The following is a 19342-nucleotide window of genomic DNA, read 5'->3' on the forward strand; positions in this document are numbered from 1 at the left end:
CCCCAGCTCACCTCTCCAACTCCCATCTGTCCCCCAGCTCACCTCTCTAACTCCCATCTGTTCCCCCAGCTCACCTCTATAACTCCATCTGTTCCCCAGCTCACCTCTCTAACTCCATCTGTTCCCCTGCTCACCTCTCTAACCCCCATCTGTTCCCCCAGCTCACCTCTATAACTCCATCTGTTCCCCAGCTCACCTCTCTAACCCCCATCTGTTCCCCCAGCTCACCTCTATAACTTCATCTGTTCCCCAGCTCACCTCTCTAACTCCCATCTGTCCCCCTGCTCACCTCTCTAACCCCCATCTGTTCCCCAGCTCACCTCTCTAACCCCCATCTGTTCCCCCAGCTCACCTCTATAACTTCATCTGTTCCCCAGCTCACCTCTCTAACTCCCATCTGTCCCCCTGCTCACCTCTCTAACTCCATCTGTCCCCCAGCTCACCTCTATAACTCCATCTGTTCCCCAGCTCACCTCTCTAACCCCCATCTGTCCCCCAGCTCACCTCTATAACTCCATCTGTTCCCCAGCTCACCTCTCTAACTCCATCTGTTCCCCAGCTCACCTCCTTAACTCCCATCTGTTCCCCAGCTCACCTCCTTAACTCCCATCTGTTCCCCAGCTCACCTCTCTAACTCCATCTGTTCCCGAGCTCACCTCCTTAACTCCCATCTGTTCCCCAGCTCACCTCTCCAACCCCCAGTCCTCGCTGGTGGTTTAGTCACACACACACACACACACACACACAATTCATTTCCAAGAAGCATGTGTTGTAAGTATACCAGAACAAAACAATTGTTGCTCCAGTCCAGTTAAGTAGCTAATATAACACATGTGGTATTGTGAGCTCATTAGGAAATGTCTATGACCCAATGCCATGAATCAGAGAGAAGCTCAATTCATCAATCAAATGTCTTCTGTTAAGTCCTTTTGTTTCATCAGCAGTGTCTTTCCAGATCCCCAGGCGAAAACCCCAAAGAGCAAGCCAAGCAGAGGCTAGGAAACACTCCCTAAAATGCAGGAACCTAGGAAGGAACCTAGAGAGGAGACTAGTTGTGTTTTGAATAAATTAATTCTGAAGAACCAGGCAGTTGCTGTTGCCATGGACAACTAGAATAAATTGACAGTAAACTGAGTTCTTCTATTGGGCCAATTGTACTTGAATTGTATTTGGGTTTTTCCAAAGCTTACACTCATTTCCTGTATTTCCTTTCTGTTTTTCAGGGTTCAGCAATGGGCCGTCTCTTACGGAAAACAAATCATTGCTCTTTCAACAAAATACTCTGGTGCTCTGCTGCTCCAAAAGGTAACCCACATAAACCTCCTCTGATTTAGAGATGAGTGGGTGAGTGAGTGGGTGAGTGGGTGGGTGAGTGGGTGGGTGGGTGGGTGGGTGGAGGGGCTTCCCTGCAGGGTGAGCTCAGCCCAATCAAAGAGAGAAGGGCAGCAAGATAACAATTTGTATGATCACTGCTGTTTGTGGATGTTGAATGGCGACTGTGTTTGTGGATGTTGAATGGAGACTGTGTTTGTAGATGTTGAATTGAGATTGTGTTTGTAGATGTTGAATGGAGACTGTGGATGTTGAATGGAGACTGTGGATGTTGAATGGAGACTGTGGATGTTGAATTGAGACTGTGTTTGTGGATGTTGAATGGAGACTGTGTTTGTAGATGTTGAATGGAGATTGTGTTTGTGATGTTGAATGGAGACTGTGGATGTTGAATGGAGACTGTGTTTGTGGATGTTGAATGGAGACTGTGTTTGTGATGTTGAATGGAGACTGTGTTTATAGATGTTGAATGGAGACTGTGGATGTTGAATGGAGACTGTGTTTATAGATGTTGAATGGAGACTGTGTTTGTGGATGTTGAATGGAGACTGTGTTTGTAGATGTTGAATGGAGACTGTGTTTGTGGATGTTGAATGGAGACTGTGTTTGTAGATGTTGAATGGAGACTGTGTTTGTGATGTTGAATGGAGACTGTGGATGTTGAATGGAGACTGTGTTTGTAGATGTTGAATGGAGACTGTGTTTGTGGATGTTGAATGGAGACTGTGTTTGTAGATGTTGAATGGAGACTGTGTTTGTGGATGTTGAATGGAGACTGTGTTTGTAGATGTTGAATGGAGACTGTGTTTGTGGATGTTGAATGGAGACTGTGTTTGTGATGTTGAATGGAGACTGTGTTTATAGATGTTGAATGGAGACTGTGTTTGTGGATGTTGAATGGAGACTGTGTTTGTGATGTTGAATGGAGACTGTGTTTATAGATGTTGAATGGAGACTGTGAATGTTGAATGGAGACTGTGTTTGTGGATGTTGAATGGAGACTGTGGATGTGGATGTTGAATGGAGACTGTGTTTGTGGATGTTGAATTGAGACTGTGTTTGTGGATGTTGAATTGAGACTGTGTTTGTAGATGTTGAATGGAGACTGTGTTTGTGGATGTTGAATGGAGACTGTGTTTGTAGATGTTGAATGGAGACTGTGTTTGTAGATGTTGAATGGAGACTGTGTTTGTAGATGTTGAATTGAGACTGTGTTTGTAGATGTTGAATTGAGATTGTGTTTGTAGATGTTGAATGGAGACTGTGTTTGTGGATGTTGAATGGAGACTGTGTTTGTGATGTTGAATGGAGACTGTGTTTGTGGATGTTGAATGGAGACTGTGTTTGTGATGTTGAATGGAGACTGTGTTTGTAGATGTTGAATTGAGACTGTGTTTGTAGATGTTGAATTGAGATTGTGTTTGTAGATGTTGAATTGAGATTGTGTTTGTAGATGTTGAATTGAGATTGTGTTTGTAGATGTTGAATTGAGATTGTGTTTGTAGATGTTGAATGGAGACTGTGTTTGTAGATGTTGAATGGAGACTGTGGATGTTGAATGGAGACTGTGTTTGTGATGTTGAATGTAGACTGTTTGTGATGTTGAATGGAGACTGTGTTTGCCTGTGGAAGAAATACTGAAGGGGGTTTGGGAGGTCACGTTGATGAGATTATCAACTCAGAAGATATTAATTTGTGTGAAATAGACAGAAGAGACTACTGTACTTTCATGCTGTTGGATAAGAAGAAAGAGAGAGGGAGGAAAGAGATGAAGAGGGAGGAGGAAGAGCGGAGGAAGGAGTGAAGAATGATAGAGGATAGAGATCGATGGAGAGATGATTCCACAATGTGGATTTACAGGGTTAATCTGGATGACATCACAATGGTTTCAGGCTGTGAGGGGAGGGGTTAGGGAACCCTTCCTCCGTCTACCAATCGGAAGCAGCCTTACTGTACAGTGCAGACTACATAAATGAAAAGGCGGCCTGTTTATATCTCTTATTCAGGCGGTGTTGGCCATTAGTGCTGTGATATATGGGCTTAGAGTTGGTGCTTGTCTTTCCTATGTCAGATTTCCTTTACATAAGTTCTGCTCTGTTTCCTGTTCACGGTGTGAGTCGTGAGGAGAGGACAGCCCTTGTGTGTGTGTGTGTGTGTGTGTGTGTGTGTGTGTGTGTGTGTGTGTGTGTGTAATTACCATCCTAGGTGTGAGTCCCAGCACTTCTCAGTAATAAGCACATGCTCTCTGTTCCCTAGCGACCCTGAAGACTACCCAGCAGGACCTGCAACATCTGCCTGGTCTAATACAAGCAGACATACACACGTGCAGTCCCCCTCCCTAGTCTCTGAGCTCATGTTGAAGACAATGATCTGACTGGATGGAATAAAATAACACGTGCTTAAACTTTTCAGATGTTACATTATACTGGGGAATATAATGTGTCTTATTAGCATTATACTGGGGAATATAATGTGTTTTATTAGCATTAAGCTGGGGAATATAATGTGTTTTATTAGCATTAAGCTGGGTAATATAATGTGTTTTATTAGCATTAAGCTGGGGAATATAATGTGTCTTATAAAGTCACTGTGGTTGTTGACAGTAGGCTGCTCCATCAGCGTTTATAAAGTCACTGTGGTTGTTGACAGTAGGTTGCTCCATCAGCGTTTATAAAGTCACTGTGGTTGTGTTGACAGTAGGCTGCTCCATCAGCGTTTATAAAGTCACTGTGGTTGTTGACAGTAGGCTGCTCCATCAGCGTTTATAAAGTCACTGTGGTTGTTGACAGTAGGCTGCTCCATCAGCGTTTATAAAGCCACTGTGGTTGTTGACAGTAGGCAGCTCCATCAGCGTTTATAAAGCCACTGTGGTTGTGTTGACAGTAGGCTGCTCCATCAGCGTTTATAAAGCCACTGTGGTTTGTTGACAGTAGGCTGCTCCATCAGTGTTTATAAAGCTACTGTGGTTGTTGACAGTAGGCTGCTCCATCAGCGTTTATAAAGCCACTGTGGTTGTTGACAGTAGGCTGCTCCATCAGCGTTTATAAAGTCACTGTGGTTGTGTTGACAGTAGGCTACTCCATCAGCGTTTATAAAGTCACTGGTTGTGTTGACAGTAGGCTGCTCCATCAGCGTTTATAAAGCCACTGTGGTTGTGTTGACAGTAGGCTGCTCCATCAGCGTTTATAAAGCCACTGTGGTTGTGTTGACAGTAGGCTGCTCCATCAGTGTTTATAAAGCTACTGTGGTTGTTGACATTAGGCTGCTCCATCAGCGTTTATAAAGCTACTGTGGTTGTTGACAGTAGGCTGCTCCATCAGCGTTTATAAAGCCACTGTGGTTGTGTTGACAGTAGGCTGCTCCATCAGCGTTTATAAAGCCACTGTGGTTGTGTTGACAGTAGGCTGCTCTGTCAGCATCTTATAAATTCACTGTGGTTGTGTGTGTGTGTGTCTGCGTGTGTGTGTGTGTGTGTGTGTGTGTGTGTGTGTGTGTGTGTGTGTGTGTGTGTGTGTGTGTGTGTGTGTGTGTGTGTGTGTGTGTGTGTGTGGGTGTGTGCGGGTGTGTGCGGGTGTGTGCGGGTGTTTGTGCCTATCTGCAGTTTCTATGTCTGTCATTTGGGGACAGAATAAAGTCCGGACTGTGTCTATTTGGGACACCCTATTCCCTATGAAGTGCACTACTTTTGACCCGGGGCCCATAGAGTTCTGGTCAAAAGTAGTGCACTGCATAGGGAATAGGGTGCTGTGTGGGACCAACCTCCTGGATTAACCCTGGACGACCTGGCTGACAGCTTAGTTTGATAGGAACACAATTCCTCATCTGTAGAGTCAGAGAACTGCACAGACAATCATAACAGTATTTTAGTGACAGACGGGAAAGGCTCTAGTGCTTGAATAGACTTTAGGCTTCCTCTTTCCTGGCCCCTCCACCCCGCTCTACCTTTCCTGCCACAGTCTGTGTGTTTTTGTTTGTTTATTTGACAGGGTTCATGTACAAAACACATTGTACCAGATTTTAGCTGCATAGCACATTTTTTAATAATACACCAGATGGTGCAGCTTGTTTGAGCTTGATAATGAGTAGATTTCTCATACACCACATCGTTCATACACCACATCGTTCATACACCACATCGTTCATACACCACATCGTTCATACACCACATCGTTCATACAGTACATGTTATTCTCGTTGGCTTTGGAAAAGATCACTGTGAAAATCACAAGTTAAAACATTCACTTAATTAGTTGTTTTGCTACATCTTCATCATAAACATCATCTTCATCATAAACATCATCTTCATCATAAAGAGATCAATGCTAAACTCATTATTTATGGTAAAGACGGCTGCATCTTCACACATGACTTCACCTGATAGTTAGCTGATTGATTACTGATTGGGGTTGTGTTTATTGATTGGTTGGGTGGTTGGTTGCTTGGTTGCTTGGGAAGCAACATTTGCTTTTCATTTCCGTTGCGGGGTGGGGGGGGGGATCTGTGCTGCTCTCTCAGCCCCTGCTTCTATGATGCCCTCTTTTCACCATAAAGAGGCTGCATTTATGTTTATGGTGTTTGTACAAGACAGGTTAAGATAACATGGGACGCCCTGGGACCTTTTATCATTGTCTGGTAGGTTTCTGTGCTTTTCCTTCCTGGTTACTTTGGAATGGAACTCTTCTACAATCAATATACGGTACAATTTCCGCTACTTCCTCCACACGCACCTGCTTCAGCCTTAGGGCCTGCCTTAGCTTTATACTATTCTTCCCATGGCACTAAGGAGTACACCACATTAGTCACTGGCTTTATCAATAAGTGCATCGAGGTCGTCATTCCCACAGTGACTATACGTACATACCCCAACCAGAAGCCATGGATTACAGGCAACATTCGCACTGAGCTAAAGGGTAGAGCTGCCGCTTTCAAGGAGCGGGACTCTAACCCGGAAGCTTCTAAGAAATCCCACGATGCCTTCCCGACGAACCATCAAACAGGCAAAACGTCAATACAGGACTAAGATCGAATCGTACTACACCGGCTCCGACGCTCGTCCAGGGCTTGCAAACTATTACAGACTACAAAGGGAAGCAGAGCCGAGAGCTGCCCAGTGACATGAGCCACCAGACAAGCAAAATAACCTATATGCTCACGTTGAGGCAACTAACACTGAAACGTGCATGAGAGCTTCAGCTGTTCTGGATGACTGTATGATTACGATCTCTGCAGCCAATGCGAGTAAGACTTTTAAACAGGTCAACTTTCACAATGCCCCTGGGCCAGACGGATTACCAGGACGTGTACTCCGAGCATTCACTGACCAACTGGTTGGTATCTTCACTGACATTTTCAACCTCTCCCTGTCTGAGTCTGAAATATCAACATGTTTCAAGCAGACCACCATAGTCCCTATGCTCAAGAACACTAAGGTAACCTGCCTAAATGACTACTGACACGTAGCTCTCACCTCTGTAGCCATAAAATGCGTTGAAAGGCTGGTCATGGCTCACATCAACACCATTATCCCAGAAACCCTAGACCTACTCCAATTCGCATACCACACCAACAGATTGACAGATGATGCAATCTATATTGCACTCCACACTGCCCTTTCCCGCCTGGACAAAAGGAACACCTATGTGAGAATGCTGTTCATTGGCTACAGCTCAGCGTTCAACACCATAGTGCCCTCACAGCTCATCACTAATCTAAGGACCCTGGGACTAAATCAAATCAAATCAAATGTATTTATATAGCCCTTCTTACATCAGCTGCTATCTCAAAGTGCTGTACAGAAACCCAGCCTAAAACTCCAAACCGCAAGCAATGCACGTGTAGAAGCACAGTGTCTAGGAAAAACTCCCTATAAAGGCCAAAACCTAGGAAGAAACCTAGAAAGGAACCAGGCTATGAGGGGTGGCCAGTCCTCTTCTGGCTGTGCAGGGTGGAGATTATAACAGAACATGGCCAAGATGTTCAAATGTTCATAAATGACCAGCATGGTCAAATAATAATAATCACAGTAGTTGTCGAGGGTGCAGCAAGTCAGCACCTCAGGAGTAAATGTCAGTTGGCTTTTCATAGCCGATCATTAAGAGTATCTCTACCGCTCCTGCTGTCTCCAGAGAGTTGAAAACAGCAGGTCTGGGACAGGTAGCACGTCCGGTGAACAGGTCAGGGTTCCATAGCCGCAGGCAGAACAGTTGAAACTGGATCAGCAGCACGGCCAGGTGGACTGGGGACAGCAAGGAGTCATCATGCCAGGTAGTCCTGAGGCATGGTTCGAGTGAGAGAAAAAAGAGAGAATAAGAGAGAGCATACTTAAATTCACACAGAACACCGGATAAGACAGGAGAAATACTCCAGATATAACAGACTGACCCTAGCCCCCCGACACATAAACTACTCCAGCATAAATACTAGAGGCTGAGACAGGAGGGGTCAGGAGACGCTGCAGCCCCATCCGATGATACCCCCGGACAGGGCCAAACAGGAAGGATATAACCCCACCCACTTTGCCAAAGCACATCCCCCACACCACTAGAGGGATATCTTCAACCACCAACTTACAATCCTGAGTCAAGGCCAAGTATAGCCCACAAAGATCTCCGCCACGGCACAACCCAAGGGGGAGCACCAACCCAGACAGGAAGATCACGTCAGTGACTCAACCCACTCAAGTGACGCACCCCTCAAGGGACGGCATGAAAGAGCACCAGTAAGCCAGTGACTCAGCCCCTGTAACAGGGTTAGAGGCAGAGAATCCCAGTGGAGAGAGGGTAACTGGCCAGGCAGAGACAGCAAGGGCGGTTCGTTGCTCCAGAGCCTTTCCGTTCACCTTCACACTCCTGGGCCAGACTACACTCAATAATATGACCCACTAAAGAGATGAGTCTTCGGTAAAGACTTAATGGTCGAGACCGATTCTCCGTCTGACACATGGATAGGCAGACCATTCCATAAAAATGGAGCTCTATAGGAGGAAGCCCTGCCTCCAGCTGTTTGCTTAGAAATTCTAGGGACAATTAGGAGGCCTGCGTCTTGTGACCGTAGCGTACGTGTAGGTATGTACGGCAGGACCATATCGGAAAGATAGGTAGGAGCAAGCCCGAGTAATGCTTTGTAGGTTAGCAGTAAAATCTTGAAATCAGCCAGTGTAGGAAGGCTAGCACTGGAGTAATATGATCAAATTTTTTGGTTCTAGTCAGGATTCTAGCAGCCGTATTTAGCACTAACTGAAGTTTATTTAGTGCTTTATCCGGGTAGCCGGAAAGTAGAGCATTGCAGTAGTCTAACCTAGAAGTAACAAAAGCATGGATTCATTTTTCTGCATCATTTTTGGACAGGAAGTTTCTGATTTTTGCGTTACGTAGATGGGAAAAAGCTGTCCTTGAAACAGTCTTGATATGTTTGTCAAAGAGAGATCAGGGTCCAGAGTAACGCCGAGGTCCTTCACAGTTTTATTTGAGACGACTGTACAACCATCAAGATTAATTGTCAGATTCAACAGAAGATCTCTTTGTTTCTTGAGACCTAGAACAAGCATCTTGGGACCTAGAACAAGCATCAACAGAGACCACCATGTTTATTTTTGCCCAACCTAGGTCGAGGCACAGACACGGTCTCAATGGGGATAGCTGAGCTGACTACACTGACTGTGCTAGTGGCAGACTCCACTAAGCTGGCAGGCTGGCTAACAGCCTGCTGCCTGGCTTGCACCCTATTTAATTGTGGAGCTAGAGGAGTTAGAGCCCTGTCTATGTTGGTAGATAAGATGAGAGCACCCCTCCAGCTAGGATGGAGTCTGTCACTCCTCAGCAAGCCAGGCTTGGTCCTGTTTGTGGGTGAGTCCCAGAAAGAGGGACAAATTTCTACAAATTATATATTTTGGGAGGGGCAGAAAACAGTTTTCAAGCAGCGATTGAGTTGTGAGACTCTGCTGTAGAGCTCATCACTCCCCCTAACTGGGAGGGTGCCAGAGACAATTACTCGATGCCGACACATCTTTCTACATGATTTACACGCTGAAGCTATGTTGCGCTTGGTGACCTCTGCCTGTTTCATCCTAACATCGTTGGTGTCGACGTGGATAACAATATCTCTATACTCTCTACACTCGCCAGTTTTAGCTTTAGCCAGCACCATCTTCAGATTAGCCTTAATGTCGATAGCCAGTGATCCAGCCTGGGATTCTATTCCCTCTGATCCAGTGATCCAACCTGGGGTTCTATTCCCTCTGATCCAGTGATCCAGCCTGGGGTTCTATTCCCTCTGATCCAATGATCCAGCCTGGGGTTCTATTCCCTCTGATCCAGTGATCCAGCCTGGGGTTCTATTCCCTCTGATCCAGTGATCCAGCCTGGGGTTCTATTCCCTCTGATCCAGTAATTCAGCCTGGGGTTCTATTCTCTCCTGTCCTCTGATCCAGTGATCCAACCTGGGGTTCTATTCCCTCCTGCCCTCTGATCCAGTGATCCAGCCTGGGGTTATATTCCCTCTGATCCAGTGATCCAGCCTGGGATGCTATTCACTCCTGGATCAGGCTGGCCATTTCTGAGATACTGGAACCGGCACGCCTGGCACTGACAAACATACCACATTGACCCTTAGGTCACTCGTTTTGCCCATTCTAACTTTTAATTGAAAAGTAACTGAATGCCTCGATGCCTTTGATGATCTTCATCAGATGACACTCATAGGACATCATGTCACACAATACATGTATGTTTTGTTCGATAATGTGCATATTTATATCCAAAAATCTCAGTTTACATTGGCGCCTTACGTGCAGTAATGTTTTGATTCCAAAACATCTGGTGATTTTGCAGAAATACTCATAATAAACATTGATAAAAGATACAAGTGTTATTCACAGAATTAAAGATAGACTTCTCCCTCTTGAATCTCCCCATCCCGGATCCGGGATCGTGACTAAAGCCTCAGGCTCATTAGCATGACGCAACGTTAACGATTTCTGAAAATCGCAAATAAAATGAAAATAATGCGCCTGCTCTCAAGCTTAGCCTTTTCTTAACAACACTGTCATCTCAGATTTTCAAAATATGCTTTTGAACCATAGCAATTCACTAATTTGTGTAAGAGTATGCTAAGCTAGCTTAGCATTTTGAGTAGCATTTAGCACGCAACATTTTCACAAAAACCAGATAACCAAATAAATAAAATCATTTACCTTTGAAGAGCTTCGGATGTTTTCAATGAGGAGACTCTCAGTTACATACCAAATGCGCAGTTTTTCCTGAAAGCGTCTGTGTGTAGGAGAAATCGCTCCGTTTTGTACATCACATTTGGCTACCGAAACGAACCGAAAATTCAGTCACCTACAACGTCAAACTTTTTCCGAATTAACTCCATAATATCGACCGAAACATGGCAAACGTTGTTTGGAATCAATCCTCAAGGTGTTTTTTCACATATCTCTTCATTGATATATCGTTCGTGGAAGCCTGTATTCTTCTCTAAATTCCATGGAAAAATACTTGCAGCTGACTTTTGCGCACCAATTTCGGCGCAGGACACCGGGCGGACACCTGGTAAATGTGGTCTCTTATGGTCAATCTTCCAATGATATGCCTACAAATACGTCACAATGCTGCAGACACCTTGGGGAAACGACAGAAAGGGCAGACTTACTCCTCTCGCATTCACAGCCATATAAGGAGACAATGGAAAACAGAGCCTCAAAAATCCTGCTCATTTCCTGGATGCCGTCTCATCTTGGTTTTGCCTGAAGCTCACGTTCTAGGGCACGCACAGAAAATATCTTTGCAGTTCTGGACACGTCAGAGTGTTTTCTTTCGAAAGCTATCAATTATATGCATAGTCGAGCATCTTTTTGTGACAAAATATCTTGTTTAAAACGGGAACGTTTTTCATCCAAAAATGAAATTGCGCCCCTAGAGTTTCAACAGGTTAATGCAACCGCTGTGTCAGATTTTTAAAAAAATTAACGGAAAAAGCATAATCTGAGAACGGCGCTCAGAACCCAAAACAGCCAGAGGAATATCCACCATTTTGGAAACAACAAAGTTAGAAACAACACCATAAATATTCACTTACCATTGATCTTCATCAGAAGGCACTCCCAGGAATCCCAGGTCGACAATAAATGACTGATTTGTTCCATAAAGTCTGTAATTTATGTCCAAATAACCCCTTGTTGTTAGGATAAAACATGTTTTTTTTTACATAAAACATCAATAATGTTCCAACCTGAGAATTCCTTTGCCTTCAGAAAAGCACTGGAACGAGAGGTAACTGTCGGGAGAGCGCTGCCAGACCACTGACTCAAAGAGGTCTCATGAGCCCCTCCTTTATAGTAGAATCCTCAAACCAGTTTCTAAAGACGGTTGACATCTAGTGGAAGCCCTAGGAAGTCCAACCTCATCCATATCTCAATGTGTATTTGGTAGGCCAAGCTTTGAAAAACTACAAACCTCAGATGTCCCACTTCCTGGTTGGATTTTTCTCAGGTTTTCGCCTGCCATATGAGTTCTGTTATACTCACAGACATCATTCAAACAGTTTTAGAAACTTCAGGGTGTTTTCCATCCAATACTAATAATAATATGCATATATTAGCACCTGGGACATTGTAGGAGGCAGTTCACTCTGGGCACACTATTCATCCAAAAGTGAAAATGCTGCCCCCTATCCCAAAAAGGTTACCATTGTCAAAGACTGACTGTGGTAAAAACAACAGGAGATGATTAACAGACTAGTGTAATCCACCAACAGCTGTTGAATAGTCACCAGCGGAGACAACAGAGTCAGATAGCGGTTTGTCAAGGTTCTATTTAGAGATACGCTCTATGTTCTCTAGCCAATCCAATAGATCCAACTCTTCTCTGATTGTTGTCATACAATACGTTACATGTGTCTCTTATGACAGCTCCCTTGTGGAAGTGGATTCAATTACAGACTTGAAAACACCTGATTCCTGAAAGACGATCAAATCTGACAGTTCACATGTGCAGTTAACAGGACCCTGATATCAGGGACCGTTTGTTACCTAAACATGTTTATTAAGGGTATTTAACCCTTTCTTCTCCAGAAATACAAAGACATTGAGCCCACGGTGAAGATGGAGGAGGTGGACGGAGAGGAGCTGGTGAAGACGTTTGCTGAGGAGATGGAGGGCATGCTGGGTAGGAAGATGAAGTCTGTCAAGAGACTGGCGGAGGCAGCGGAGGACGCTGATCTATACCATGAATTCAACGCTACTTTAGAGGTCAGTCACAGTTCCTCCTTACAAATACACTTTTTAAGGGCTGTTGTTCAAAAGTAACCGATCGTCACAGACTGAGTTGGTATACGGTGCATTCAGAGACTATTCAGACCTCTTGACTTTATCCACATAATGTTATTATAAAATGGATTACCTTTTTTCCCTCCCTCATCAATTTACACACAATACCCCATAATGACATCACAATACCCCGTAATGACATCACAATACACCGTAATGACATCACAATACACCGTAATGACATCACAATTGTCAGGATTTGGCCAGGGTTGTTCCGGGTTTTTGTCAGTAGATGTCCCCATTGTGCTTTTTGTCCCTGTGTTTTTCCCTTGATCCCCATTATTGTTTGCACCTGTGTCTCGTTTTCCCCTGATTGTATTTAAACCCTTTGTTTCCCTCAGTTCTGTGCTCTGTGTTTGTATGTTAGCACCCTGCCCTAGTGTTCTGTGTGCTCTTGTCGATTCCGGGTGACGTTCTTGTGGTATTCTGTTTTTTGTTTATTTTTGGTGAGTTTCTTTTGTGTTTTTCCTACCACCTTTTTGGATTTGCCATTTTTGTATTTTTGGATTTTTTCTTTATTAAATTCACCGTCTTAAGTACTGCTGTGTCTGCCTCATCTTCTGGGTTCTGCTGTCTATTCGTGGCTCAGTTGGTTAAGTGACTGTTTCTCACTCCGGAGACCCAGGTTCGAAACCGGGTCCTGACAGAAACACAGAGCCAAAATGAACCCAGAGGCAGCCAGTTCCCAGGACCTTTTGCCACGCTGTCCCACCACCAGGAGACTGTCCAACGCCACGAAGCCGCCCTGGTTCAGCAAGAGGCCTTAATGGCTAGACATTCTCATCTTCTGTCGGAGATGCTGACTTCCATTAAGCAAATATCTGATCGACTTACCCCGGCAACAGTTCCCGTCCCAGTACCTCAAGTTCACGTACCCATGGCAGTTAACCCCCTGGCTGAACCTCGTCTTCCACCTCCCCAACGGTTCTCAGGTGATCCAAGTGCTTGTAAAGGGTTTCTCACTCAATGTTCTCTCTCCTTTGAGCTGCAACCCTCGTCGTTTCCCACCGACCGGTCTAAGATCGCATATATCATCACCCTGCTGTCGGAAAAAGCCCTGGCCTGGGCTACTGCTGTGTGGGATGCCCATAGTTCCTGCTGTGCCAGCTACTCTGCCTTTGCTGAGGAATTCAAACGAGTGTTTCAAGGCCCAAGCAGTGGTTCTGACTCAGCCAAACAGCTCCTGACTCTCCATCAAGGTTGGCGCAGCGTGACGGACTATGCTATCCAGTTCCGCACGGTGGCAGCAGCGAGTGGCTGGAACAACGAGGCGCTCACGGTGTGCTTTCTGAAAGGCCTTTCCGACACTATCCAAGATGAACTGGCCACTCGGGAACCACCGGACAATCTCGAGTCCCTGATCAAGTTGGCCTCACGCATTGACCAGCGTCTGAGAGAGAGAGAACTCAACCGTAGACCTCTAGCTCCTATCAGTCCCAGCTCCGAGTCCCCACCTTTATCATCACTGGCTCCACCGGAACCCATGCAGATTGGACGCATCTCCCAGGCTGAGAGAGACCGCCGGATGAGGGAGCGACGCTGTCTATATTGCGGCAAACCGGGCCATTTCCGTTCCACGTGTCCCGGGCTCCAGGGAAGCGCTCTGTCCCGTACAGACCGGGGGAACTGTAACGGGAAACATAACCTCCTCCCATCCGTCCAACTCCCGTCTGCTCATTCCAGTCACCCTCTCCTGGGACAACCACAAGCTTCACCTTCAAGCCTTGGTAGACTCTGGAGCCGCAGGTAACTTCATGGATGGTGTCTGGGCGAAGGAGAATGGCGTTCCCTCTGAACTTCTAAGTGACCCCATGAGGGTTACTACATTGGATGGAAGCCCTTTGGGATCTGGACTTGTCACTCATGTCACTACCTCCTTGAGACTTTCAGTTTCACAACACCAGGAATTGATGAACTTTCATTTGATCTCCTGTTCCGAGTTCCCTCTCGTCCTTGGATACCCCTGGCTTCACAGTCATAACCCTCACATCGACTGGTCTGTGGGCACTATCAAGCAGTGGGGTCCTACGTGTCAAGCTACTTGTATTTTCCAGAATTCCCCGAGTTCTACTCCCGAGTCTTTAGAATCCATCGACCTGACCCGAGTTCCCGAGTGTTACCATGACCTCAAACTGGTGTTTAGCAAACAGAGGGCCACCATGCTACCACCCCATAGATCTTACGATTGCCCCATCGACCTGTTTCCGGGCACTTGCCCCCCAGGGGTCGGATCTTTTCCCTATCTCCACCCGAACGAGCTGCTATGGATACCTACATCAAGGACTCTCTGGAAGCAGGCCTCATGCGTCCATCAACCTCCCCGGCGGGAGCAGGGTTTTTCTTTGTGGCCAAGAAAGATGGTGGGTTACGTCCTTGCATCGACTACCGGGGACTCAATGACATAACCGTCCGTAACCGTTACCCGCTACCCCTTATGGCCACAGCCTTGAGCTGCTCCAGGAAGCAGTTGTTTTCACTAAGCTTGACCTGCGGAACGCATACCATCTTGTGCGGATCAGACCTGGTGACGAGTGGAAGACCGCTTTCAACACGCCTACTGGTCACTATGAATACTTGGTGATGCCCTTCGGCCTGACCAACGCCCCAGCGGTGTTCCAAGCGCTCATAAACGATGTGCTTAGGGATATGCTTAACATATTTGTGTTCGTTTACTTGGATGACATCCTCATCTTTTCGAGCTCCCTTCAAGAACACACTAAGCATGTCAGACAAGTACTCAAACGCCTCCTGGACAGCCATCTGTACGTTAAACCGGAAAAATGTGAATTCCATTCATCCCGAGTACAATTCCTGGGATTTGTAGTGGAACCCGGTCGAATCCAAATGGACCCTAGGAAGGTAGGGGCGGTAGCGGATTGGCCCACCCCAAATCCGTTAAGGATGTTCAGCGTTTCCTGGGCTTCACAAACTTTTACCGCAAGTTCATCAAGAACTTCAGTTTGGTGGCAGCTCCTCTCTCAGCTTTAACCAAAGGTGGCAATGCAAGGTTTTTTTGGGAAGAGAAGCTGAGACGGCCTTCCAAGGACTCAAGCAGCGCATCCTCTCTGCTCCCATCCTGATACTACCGACTACGGATGAACCATTTGTGGTGGAGGTAGACGCATCAGAGGTTGGTGTTGGAGCTGTCCTGTCTCAGAGGGGTGAAGACAAGAAGCTTCATCCGTGCGCTTTCTTCTCACACCGGCTTACCCCGACTGAGAGGAACTACGATGTGGGGGATTGTGAACTCCTAGCGGTTAAGATGGCATTGAAGGAATGGAGACACTGGCTCGAGGGGGCTTCTCACCCGTTTCAAGTGCTTACGGACCACAAAAATCTGGAGTATATCCAGCAGGCGAAGCGATTGAACTCTAGACAAGCTAGATGGTCTCTTTTCTTCAATCGATTCCAGTTTATCCTCACCTATCGGCCCGGGTCGAAGAATCTCAAACCGGATGCCCTGTCCCGAGTCTACGCTCCTGCCATTCGAGATGACACGGACATGCCTGTCCTTCCTGCTGCTAAGATTGTGGCTCCGATCTCGTGGCAAGTTGAGGATACCGTGAGACGTGCTCAAGCTAGCGAACCGGACCCTAAAGGAGGCCCTGCCAATCGGTTGTTTGTCCCCAAGGCAGTGAGGACTCAGGTCCTTCTGTGGGGCACTCCTCTCGCCTCACCTGTCATCCGGGCGTAGGTCGCACCTTGGAGTTCATCCAGCGTAAGTTCTGGTGGCCTACCATAAGAGAAGACGTTGCCACTTTCGTCAATGCCTGCCCCGTGTGCTGCCAGGGCAAATCTTCTCACCTCCGCCCTCAAGGACTCCTTCATCCTTTACCTGTTCCCCACAGACCCTGGTCCCATATCTCATTGGACTTTATTACTGGACTTCCTCCATCCCATGGCAATACTACTATCCTAGTCATAATCGACAGGTTTTCAAAGGCGGCCAGGTTCGTCCCTCTGACTAAGTTACCTTCTGCCAAGGAAACGGCTGAGTTGGTAATTAATCATGTGTTCCGAGTCTTCGGCATTCCTCAAGATGTGGTTTCTGACAGAGGTCCCCAGTTCGCCTCAAGGTTTTGGAAGGCCTTCTGCCAACTCATGGGGGCTTCTGCCAGTCTATCTTCAGGGTATCATCCGGAGTCCAACGGCCAAACAGAGAGGATGAATCAAGAGCTGGAAACCACCCTCCGATGTATGACTCGTGACAACCCGTCCACATGGTCATCCTTTATTGTTTGGGCCGAATACGCGCACAACACCTTGCGCTCCTCCTCCACTGGTATGTCCCCGCACGAGTGTCAGTTTGGCTATGCTCCTCCATTGTTCCCGGACCAGGAGGCAGAAGTCAGAGTGCCTTCAGCCTTGAGGTTCGTCAGACGCTGTCGGCTTATGTGGAGGAAGACCCGTCTTAATCTGATGCGTTCCTCACAGAGGTATCAACAACAAGCCAACAGACGTCGCCGTCCCGGGCCTACCCTGCGCCCCGGCCAGAGAGTCTGGCTTTCCACAAGAGACTTACCTCTACGGGTGGAGTCTCGCAAGCTGTCCCAAAAATACATCGGTCCCTTCAAGGTTGCCAGGAGAGTTAACCCAGTTTCTTATCGCCTACACTTACCCAGATCCCTTAAGATTAATCCCACATTTCATGTGTCATTGTTAAAACCTGTTGTTTTTCTCCCCTTGTCCCGGCAGACAGACCTCCCCCTCCGCCTCGTGTCATTGGAGGCCAGCCGGCTTATACCGTCCACCGGATACTGGATTCCCGCCGGGTGCAGCGGTCCTGGCAGTATCTGGTGGACTGGGAAGGCTACGGTCCTGAGGAGCGCTCCTGGGTTCCTGCCAAAGACATCCTGGACCCTGACCTCATTCGTCAGTTCAGGGTCCTCCACCCTGAGAGAGCTGGTAGGAACGTCAGGAGCCGTTCCTAGGGGGGGGATTCTGTCAGGATTTGGCCAGGGTTGTTCCGGGTTTTTGTCAGTAGATGTCCCCATTGTGCTTTTTGTCCCTGTGTTTTTCCCTTGATCCCCATTATTGTTTGCACCTGTGTCTCGTTTTCCCCTGATTGTATTTAAACCCTTTGTTTCCCTCAGTTCTGTGCTCTGTGTTTGTATGTTAGCACCCTGCCCTAGTGTTCTGTGTGCTCTTGTCGATTCCGGGTGACGTTCTTGTGGTATTCAGTTTTTTGTTTTTGTTTATTTTTGGTGAGTTTCTTTTGAGTTCTTTTGTGTTTTTCCTACCACCTTTTTGGATTTGCCATTTTTGTATTTTTGGATTTTTTCTTTATTAAATTCACCGTCTTAAGTACTGCTGTGTCTGCCTCATCTTCTGGGTTCTGCTGTCTATTCGTGGCTCAGTTGGTTAAGTGACTGTTTCTCACTCCGGAGACCCAGGTTCGAAACCGGGTCCTGACAACAATACACCGTAATGACATCACAATACCCCATAATGACAAGGGCAAAAACAGGTTTTTAGACATTTTTACAAATGTATTACAAATAAAAAAAACTCATTCAATTTACATAAGTATTCAGACCATTTACTCAGTATTTTGTTGAAGCACTTGAGTCTTCTTGGGTATGTCGCTACAAACCTGACACACCTGTATTTGGGGAGTTTCTCCCATTATTCTCTGCAGATCCTCTCAAGCTCTGTCAGGTTGTATGGGGAGCGTCGCTGCACAGATATTTTCAGGTTTCTCCAGAGATATTAGATTGGATTCAAGTCTGGGCTCTGGCTGGGCCACTCAAGGAAATTCAGAGACTTGTCCCGAAGCCACTACTGCATTGTCTTGGCTGTGTGCTTAGGGTCGTTGTCCTGTAGGAAGGTCAACCTTCGCCCAGTCTGAGGTCCTGAGCGCTCTGGAGCAGGTTTTCATCAAGGATCTCTCTTTACTTTTCTCCGTTCATCTTTCCCTCGATCCTGACTAGTCTCCCTGTCCCTGCCGCTGAAAAACATCCCCACAGCTTCACCGTAGGGATGGTGCCACGTTTCCTGAAGAGATGACGCCTGGCATTCAGGCCAAAGAGTTCACTCTTGGTTTCTTCAGACCAGAGGATCTTGTTTCTCATGGTCTGAGAGTCTTTAAGGTTCCTTTAAACAAACTCCAAGCAGGCTGTCATGTGCCTTTTACTGAGGAGTGGCTTCTGTCTGGCCACTCTACCATAAAGGCCTGATTGGTGGAATGCTGCAGAGATGGTTGTCCTTCTGGAAGGTTCTCCCATCTCCACAGAGGAACTCTGGAACTCTGTCAGAGTGACCATCGGGTTTTTGATCACCTCCCTGACCAAGACCCTTCTCCCCTGATTGCTCAGTTTGGCCGGGCGGCTCTAGGAAGAGTCTTAGGGGTTCCAAACGTCTTCCATTTAACAATAATGGAGATCACTGTGTTTTTGGGATCTTCAATGCTGCAGAAATATTTTGGTACCCTACCCCCAATCTGTGCCTCGACACAATCCTGTCCCGGAGCTCTATGGACACTTCCTTAAACCTCATTGCTTGATTTTTGCTCTGATATGCACTGTCAACTGTGGGACCTTATATAGACAGGTGTGTGCCTTTCCAAATCATGTCCAATCAATTGAATTTGCAACAGCTGGAGTCCAATCAAGTTGTAGAAACATCTCAAGGATGATCAATGGAAACAGGATGCACCTGAGCTCAATTTCGAGTATCATAGCAATG

The 19342-nt window shown here is 46.5% G+C and overlaps 1 protein-coding gene across 1 annotated transcript in view; it reads left to right on the plus strand.

The window, feature by feature from the left end:
- Positions 1 to 1256: 1256 nt before the first annotated feature.
- Positions 1257 to 19342, plus strand: part of cacna2d4a (calcium channel, voltage-dependent, alpha 2/delta subunit 4a) — a 241211-nt gene continuing 223125 nt past the window's right edge. Inside the window, exons 1-2 of the mRNA XM_064939205.1 lie at positions 1257 to 1305; positions 12404 to 12580. Coding sequence (XP_064795277.1) covers positions 12434 to 12580 — 147 coding nt within the window. The 5' untranslated portion in view covers positions 1257 to 1305; positions 12404 to 12433. The remainder of the gene's footprint in view (positions 1306 to 12403; positions 12581 to 19342) is intronic.

This window comes from Oncorhynchus masou, chromosome 27 (assembly GCF_036934945.1).
Source record: "Oncorhynchus masou masou isolate Uvic2021 chromosome 27, UVic_Omas_1.1, whole genome shotgun sequence".
NCBI classification, from domain to species: domain Eukaryota; kingdom Metazoa; phylum Chordata; class Actinopteri; order Salmoniformes; family Salmonidae; genus Oncorhynchus; species Oncorhynchus masou.